General features: G+C 56.6%; 1 protein-coding gene across 1 annotated transcript; it reads right to left on the bottom strand.

The window, feature by feature from the left end:
* Positions 1-2,877: 2,877 nt before the first annotated feature.
* On the bottom strand, positions 2,878-6,502 carry HCAR1 (hydroxycarboxylic acid receptor 1). Its single transcript, XM_008250523.5, has one exon. The coding sequence runs from the start codon at positions 5,620-5,622 to the stop codon at positions 4,591-4,593; it is 1,032 nt and encodes a 343-aa protein (XP_008248745.3). The 5' UTR covers positions 5,623-6,502; the 3' UTR covers positions 2,878-4,590.
* Between the last annotated feature and the right edge of the window lie 1,839 nt (positions 6,503-8,341).

The following is an 8,341-nucleotide window of genomic DNA, read 5'->3' as shown; positions in this document are numbered from 1 at the left end:
GCCGCACGGCCATTGGCAGGGTGAGCCATCGGCAAAGGAAGACCTTTCTCTCTGTCTCTCACTGTCCACTTTGCCTGTCCAAAAACAAACAAATAAATAAATAAATCTTTTTTTTTTTTTTTGTCCAGGCAGAGTTAGACAGTGAGAGAGAGAGAGAGAGAGAGTGAGTTATGGACAGTGAGAGAGAGACAGAGAGAAAGGTCTTTCTTCCGTTGGTTCACTCCCCCAATGGTCACTACGGGCGGCGCTGCGCCAATCTGAAGCCAAGAGCTGGATACTTCCTCCTGGTTTCCCATGGGGTGCAGGGCCCAAGCACTTGGGCCATCCTCCACTGCACTCCCTGGCCACAGCAGAGAGCTGGACTGGAAGAGGAGCAACTGGGACTAGAACCCGGGGTGCCAGTGCCGCAGGGGGAGGATTAGCCAAGTGAGCCATGGCGCCAGCCAATAAATAAACCTTTTTACAAATAATATTTTAGGGTTTAAAAATGTAATGTTGGGTTTAATGTAAACCTAAGGCAAAACAGACTAAGCAGGGTCCAGCGCTGTGGCGTGTTAGGCTAAGCTTCCACCTGTGGCACCAGCATCCCATATGGGTTCTGATTCTAGTCCCACTGCTCCTCTTCTGATCCAGCTCTCTGCTGTGGCCTGGGAAAGCAGTGGAAAATGGGCCAAGTACTTGGGCTGCTGCACCCATGCGGAAGACCCAGAAGAAGCTCCTGGCTCCTGGCTTCAGATCGGCCCAGCTCTGGCTGTTGCGGCCATTTGGGGAGTGAAAGAGCAGATGGAAGACCTCTCTCTGTGTCTCTTCCTCTGTCTGTAATTCTGCCTCAAATGAATCAATAAATAACCCTCAAAACAAAACAAAACAAAAAAACCAGATTTAGCAAATAATCTTGAAAAAGAAGAACAAGATTGGAGAACTCACATTTCCTGATTTAAAAACTTTGCTACGAAGTTACAGTAATCTAAACAGTGTGATTTCTCAGAGGCCAGAATTAGTCAAGATAGCAGGTTTATGGTCAGCTGGTTTTTAGCAAGCATGTCAGAACAATGCAATCATTGTAATAAATGATACGCGAGTGATCAGAGAAACCACAAGCAAGAGAAGCGAGCCCTTTCCTTACACTGCTCACAGAGTGAATTACAGACCTAACCACAGAAGCTCAAACTACAAAACTCGTAGAAGAAAACACAACTCTACAGACCTCAGTTAGGCACAGCCTTCCTGGGCATCACACCAAAAACAAATGCACTTCACTTTATTTATTTTTTTTAAAGATTTATTTATTTATTTATTTGAAAAGCAGAGTTAGAGGGAGAGAGAGAGATCGTCCATCCACAGGTTCACTCCTCGGGTGGTCTCAACGGCAGGTGCTGGGCCAGGTCGACGCCAGGAGCTCTATCCCGTCTCCCACTTGGATGACGGGGCCCAAGCACTTGGGGCATCTGCTGCTGCTGGCCCAGGAGCATTAGCAGGGAGTGGGTTGGAAGTGGAGCAGCAGCATATGGAGGGCTAGCGGCTACACCTGCTGTGCCGCAACGCCAGCCCTGACTCCACTACTTTAAAAAGGAAAATAAAACGGCATCCCAAGTGCCCACTGCAAGATGAGCTCATCTTGGTATAGAAGCTTTTTGAAATCCATGCATGTGAGGGATCTTCAGAAAGTTCATGGGGAAATGTTCTGAAAAATGCATGTTATGGCCAGCGCCGCGGCTCACTAGGCTAATCCTCCACCTAGCGGCGCCGGCACACCGGGTTCTAGTCCCGGTCGGGGTGCCGGATTCTGTCCCGGTTGCCCCTCTTCCAGGCCAGCTCTCTGCTGTGGCCAGGGAGTGCAGTGGAGGATGGCCCAAGTGCTTGGGCCCTGCACCCCATGGGAGACCAGGAGAAGCACCTGGCTCCTGCCATCGGATCAGCGCGGTGCGCCGGCCGCGGCGGCCATTGGAGGGTGAACCAACGGCAAAGGAAGACCTTTCCCTCTGTCTCTCTCTCTCACTGTCCACTCTGCCTGTCAAAAAATAAAAAAAAATGCATGTTATGAATAAACCACACATGAAGGTCAAATTTATAATTAAAGTTGCGTATGCGTAAACCTTAGAGCCTCCTTCCCGGGGAGCCCAGCCCCACCCCGCGCAGCCTGAGAGCTCGGCCATCACACGGTGAAATTCTCTCCGAGTCTGCGCTTTGCCCTGAGCCCTCCCAAAGGCAGTGCCCGTCCTGAGCCACTGACGTCTGCCCGGTGAGGTTGGGTCTGGAGTCACACTGGAAACCTCTTGGATCAAGGGGCAAACTTGGAAGGCAAACTCCTGGAGCCCTTGCCACACAGCGTGGCCAAGCTCCGCCTTGCCGGCTTAACCCCGTGCCCTGTGCCTCGGGTGCCAGTCCCCTGCAAGCAAGCCTAGCTGGCCATTTCAGTCTGGACAAAAGGCAAGGGACCCGCTTCTGAGGATGGAGCGGAATCGGCACTTTCACCACGGCCAGCGCTCCCGTTGGGTGCCCCTTAGGTCTCCCATGTGCCCCTGCAGAATGCCTGGTCTGCTTCCCTTCTCTTTTCCAGTGACTTTTCCTGAAACACCCCAACAGGAGAAAACAGCTCCCTCCAAACCCAGTGCTTTCCCGCCCCGACAGAGCTCTCCCTTCCTCCTTGCACTCCGGGAAGAACTCCTCTGGATAAGATTTACAGATTTATTTTCGGGTCACACTCTGCAACCTTGAAAGGGGAAGCAAACTTTGAAGCAAGGCTGTGCCTGAGCTTGTTTGTGACTCCCCTTTCTCTGGGTTCTTGGCGAGACCCCTGCGTGCGAGCCTGCCCCAAGCAGGGATAGTGGAGCCTTCACCCCCTGGGTCAGGCTCGTAACAGAGACACACGGAGACTTTTCTTTTGGAACCCATTTTTATTAAGATGAAACAACACAGGAGCAGCCCAGAAAAGCATGTTAGCTAAGAATAGAACTGAAAGCTGAGAGGAGTTATTTTCGGGGATTCCTATCAGGAAGATGTGTGGACTTTGGGGGCTGATAAGAATCCTTGTCTTCACTCCTCTCCTGGCGGCTGGGGAGCAGGGAATTTGGGTGGAGACAAGGGGGCAACTCGTAGGAGCCCTGAGCCCCAGAGAGGCTGTGCTCCCTCTTGTTTGCGTTTAACATGCGTCCATGTAATACAGCATCGTCTGGAGCGATCGCTCTCAGCCACTGTGCACAATGCTCCGCGTGGACTCATGTATTCATTCATAAAAAAAAAATCCATGCGTTAAGCACCTGCCGTGTACAGGTGCCCTTCTAGGAGGTTGTAACAGTAAGCAAAGTCCTTATGCTTCAGGGTTGCACGTTCCACCCTGCCACCCTTTAGAATCAGAATTACTGTTTCCCTTGTCTGCCAAACCAGCAACCCGAAGCTGAAAGTGGTTAAAGAAGGGCTCCGAGAGCGCGTATGTGGGAAGTGGTTGTGCTGGGACGCAAGCGTCCACCCCTCTGACCCTACACCACAGCCCACAGCTCTTGTCGCAGGGCGCACAGCCCCCTGAGGAAGCAAGCAGGGGAGCAGCCTACGGGGGTCTCATCAGGCCAAAGAGCCTGGAAACGGCACACTGGGAAGTGCGGAAGCTTGCGTGCAGGAGCGGGAGCCGCTGCCACGCGTCCTGGCCGGACACCGGGGAGAAGGCTGGCGAGGACGCTGTCCCCCAGGTCCAGGGCAGGGGCAGCCTGCCTCACACAGTCTTCCAGTTTTAAGGACCCCAGGGACATATCAGGGAAATTAAAACCACGCGCAAAAGGAAACGACATGGTAAGAAAGAGCGGAGCCCTGCTCGGCCACCCCAGAAACGGCCGACCCACAAGAGCCGGCCGGCGACCCTGCAGGAAACAGGGACGCATTCTGAACTTAGTGAATCCCGCAGAGTGGACGGAGGGCTGGGCGATGTTGATCCACAGCCACAGAACAGCACGGCAGCGACTGCGCTGGCTTGGCGCCTCCCAGAAGCCAACCGGGATTTTTTCAAGCTCCCAGCTCCAGCCTGGGAAAACCAGGGCAGGTAAACATATCCCCTGCGCCTTCTTTAACATGCAAGGATCTGCAGTAAATGTGAACTCAAAGGCCAGAGCGGGTTGTTTTGCTCTGGTCTTGGGCTGTCTGGAAGTCCAAACAATGACGAAGAGGAGTCCGGAGGGGCCCCTGTTTCCACTGAGCCTGGACTAAGCATGCTGGCCTAGGCCAGTCTCTGTTCTCCAAGGTAAGCGATGAATTCAGGGCAGGGGATAAGACATACCCACAAGGGGTTAAGTTCCCTAAACCCTGCAGCGTGAGAACACGGTCCCATAAGCACACCTTTTTGCCCCGCCATTTAGAATTACCCGGACTGAGCAGCTCCTAACTCCCCACCCAACACCCACGCAATCCCTTCCACACACATCCCAGCCCCTGCCCTGGACTTGTCAATGCGACCGACTCACTGCAATCAGCCGGGACCTCCCGAGAGGCTAGAGTGACTCGACTTTCACTTCCAACAGAGCCAGGCGGTTACGGCGGAGAAAAGGTGGTGGCCTCTTCCGAATCCCCCGGCCACCAGCGCGAACGCCTGTCCCCCGCCGCTCAGCACGTGTGCAGATCCCACTGGGCGTCACATCGGCTTTGGAAGCTGTTGGCCATGTTGGCACAGCCCTCGCCACACAGGTTGGAAGTTGGCATCTCTTCCGGCCCTTGGGTCTTGGAGGGTCCTGGCCACTTGGGTCTCAGACTGCGGATTTTGAGCTTGGAATAGAATTTGGGGAAGGAGGGACTTGAGAAATAGTACAGCAGGGGATCCAGCATGCTGTTTATGTATGTGAGACTGAGGGTGACGTGGAGGGCCAGGTGCACAGAGGCGTCGCAGGCGCTGGCGGGCACCGTCCACAGGAAGTAGAGCCGGGCCGACACGCTGGGCAGGTAGCCGGTGACGAACACCACGACCACCACCAGGATGAACCAGGTGGCCCTCCTCATCCGGGACTGCCGGGCCAGCTGCTGCCTCTGCCGCAGGCGCCCCACGATCCGGACGGAGCAAAACAGGATGATGGCGAGCGGCAGGAAGAACTCCAGCTGGAACATGATGTCATGCCAGCCGTTGGCCGACTCCATGATGAAGCTCTCACAGGACGCGGCCCCCTCGTGCACGCACAGGCGACTCCCCAGCAGCAGGTGCACCGTCCCCACGAGGACCGAGGCCCAGAGGGCGCACACGATGCCAGCCGCGGTGCGGCGGGAGATGGCGTTCACCGCGTGGTGGGGGTGGACCACCTTGAAGTACCTGTCCACGGCCACCACCGTGAGGAAGACGATGCTCCCGGCCCTGTTCATGGCCAGCATGAAGAGCACCAGGCGGCAGCAGACGTCCCCGAAAGCCCAGCGCCGGTGTCGCCGGTAGTAGTCGGTCCGGAAGGGCAGGCACACCATGAGGAGGAAGTCGGCCACGGCCAGGTTGAAGAGGTAGATGGTGCTGGGCTTCCAGGTCTTCACGTGGAAGCAGAACCCGCACAGGGCGAGGCCGTTGCCCAGGACGCCGAGCACGAAGGCCAGGACGAGCAGCGGCGGCATCACCTGGGAGATGGGGTCCCCCTCGATGGCACAGCACGACCCGTTGTCCATGGCGGGCACAGGGCAAGCGGCCCATGTGCCGCAGAGGCACCGGTGCTCAGCGGAGCGGCCCTCTCTCCGACTCCAGCTCCCTGGGCTGCAGGCTCCGCACAGGGTCGGCGTGGGGTTGTGGATGCTGCCGCTGCGCCCGGGACAGAAACGCCCTCCAGCCGGGGAGTTCACCAGCCGAGGCTGCCACCCAGGCTGGGGACTGCGTGCAGTCGCGTGCGAGGGGTCACCCTGGAAGGTGGCCACAGGCCCCGGGCAGATCGAAGCCGCAGAGCTGCCCTCGCCTCCAGCCCCAACCTCGCTTCGGCTCCTCGGACTCCGCCTGTGCCGGGGAGCTCAGCTCGCCGCTGCCCAGGGGCTCGGGGAAAGCGTGTTTGTCCTCCCTCCTGCTGGAGAAACACAAACATTTCCTGCCGTCCTCCTGGGCCTCTGCCCTGCTTCCCTCCCCTAACCTTTGCCTGACTGCCCGGCCCCCTCTCCCTCGTCCCACGGGGCGCAGGCAGGAGGTACAGAGAGGGCCGGCGCTGCCCGGCAGCTTCCCGGGCCCTCCGAGGTCACGGGGGTCTGCGGAGGAGAGCAGTTGGCAAGGCCACGCTCACCCAGTGTCAGCAAAATCCTCCCAGGAGTCGCCTTGGTCCCCGACCCCCTGCTGTGTCTGCGTGCGGAGTGGCCTCTTGCGGGGCCAGCTCCCCGCTCAGCGGGGGCTTTGGTGGGGAGCATTTGGCCCTGAGGTCCCCGTTGGCCAAACCCCAGGACATGTGTGCTTTTCATTGTTTTGTGTACCGAGCCCACGGACCGCGGCGGATGCGGGCTGGGGAGTTGGTCAGGAGGCTGTCTAATCACAGGTAAAATCAGGCTGCAGGAAGAACGGGGACTTGGCTGTCTTTCCTGTCCTTTGGCCTTAGGGGTTACGTGTGTGTCCTGTGCCTTTTTGGCTGGGTTTAGGAAAGGGTGTGGGGGTGAGGAGGAGCGCGTGGAAAGAACGCGTTTGCTTTGCAGACATGGAATGAGACAGGAGTCTCCTGCCCACGGCTGGGCTCTGGACCAGTCCCAAACTGTCCCCACTGCCCCGTCCTGTGGCGGGCCCCGACCTCCTCCCACCTGCACCATGGAAATCGGATTCCTGAGGGCTTCCCTTCCTCTCACCCGCTCCCTGGAGTCCTGGTCCTACAGTCGCATTTTTCTGAAGCACAGACGGGGTCGTAGCCCTTTCTCAGTAGGCGCCTTCAGGAGCTTCCCCCTGGTCCAGGGCCATGTCCGCGTGGAAAACCAATTGTTTGTTTGGGACTGCATGTTTTAAAAACCCAGACCATCGCATAAAAATCTGAATTTGCAACTTCTAGAAAGCTGGGAGGTCTGACCATGCAGCTGTCACTGCCATATGGGAGCAGTCAGCTGGAGCAGGAGTGGCTGCCCCCTTCAGGCCGGGAGTGAATCCTGCATTTTGCCACAATCCCCACCGCTCCCTATTACATTACATCTGGCTAGCTTTCCTGGTGTACACGCCTGGTCTCTGTGGGATTTTGCGTTGGTCACCTTTCTCAGGTTGATATGCAGGGTCCCTCACGGTGGTTCCTAGCCTGCCTCCGCAGTGTCATTCTGCCCCTTTCCTCCTCACTCATTAGTTTCATAACTTATGGTGCATAAATATGTCCATCAAACACCCACACCTAGCTCCCCCACTAATCCAGGAGGCCCTCGAAGACCAAGCCCCTGTCCTTGGCAGGAGGGACATACCTAAGGGTGGGGATGACTCACTCCTAGTTTAAAAAATTATTTATCTTCATTTTATTTGAAAGATATATATATATATATATATATATATAGAGAGAGAGAGAGAGAGAGAGATCACCCATCTTCTGATCCACTCCTCAAATGCCCACAACAGCCAGGGCTGGGCCAGGTGGAAGCCAGGACCCAGTAACTTAACCCCAGCCTCACACCTGGGTGGCAGGAACCTCACTGCTTGGGCCACCCCCAGCCGCCCCCCAGGACGCGCATTAGTGGGGAGCTGGACTGGAGCAGAGTGGCCAGGACTCAACTGTCCCCGGTACAGGATGCTGGCGTCTGAAGTGGCAACTTAACTGCTGCACCACACACCCACCCAGGCTCACTCCGGCTTTCCCGAGAGCTTGTCGCAGCCGCCTTCACTCTGTGGGCCTTTGTGACTGTTGGGGGTGCGCCACGGGGGGCTGTGGCACCCCCAGGAGAGGCTGAGTGGTGGCCTGAACGCCTGGCCGTGCTCGGGCCGACTTTTCCAGCAGATGTAAATATCTTTCACCCTCTGCGCTGGGTTCCTGGCAGGCGCAACACTTCCCCCTTCCCACGTGACCAACACCTGCCTCTCTTTGGCACATCCTCTTTGTCTTGTCACATCATCTTCCTCTCGTTGATGGGAGAACGGACTGGAAGTCACTGTGGAGGAGATCGGCTTGTCTTTCTCTGAGAGTCGACTGCTTTTCCCATGTACGACCTGGTCTTCTTCCACCCAGGGGCCTCGTCTTGTGGGAGACAGCCTCTCTTGTGGATGACCTGTCCCAGGGCATGCCCTGGGCTGCATTTCTTTGGGCATCAAATTAAAATACTAAAAAAATGGGCTCGAAATGGCCCCAAGACCTAAATGGAAGAGCTAAACCATAAAACTCCTAGAAGAAAACCTAAGGGGCAGGTGTTCATGATGTGGGAGGTGACTCCGCTTTCGTGGCCGTGGTACCAAAAGCAC

The sequence above is a fragment of the Oryctolagus cuniculus genome, chromosome 21 (genome assembly GCF_051225735.1).
Source record: "Oryctolagus cuniculus isolate XC-2025 breed Fujian yellow rabbit chromosome 21, ASM5122573v1, whole genome shotgun sequence".
Lineage (NCBI taxonomy): Eukaryota > Metazoa > Chordata > Mammalia > Lagomorpha > Leporidae > Oryctolagus > Oryctolagus cuniculus.
The sequence above is the reverse complement of the archived record's forward strand: the minus strand, read 5'-3'. Positions and strand labels throughout refer to the sequence as shown.

What these genes read in the sequence shown, in the direction of transcription:
- HCAR1 (XM_008250523.5), bottom strand. Translation starts at nt 5,622, where the DNA reads ATGGACAACGGGTCGTGCTGTGCCATCGAGGGGGACCCCATCTCCCAG.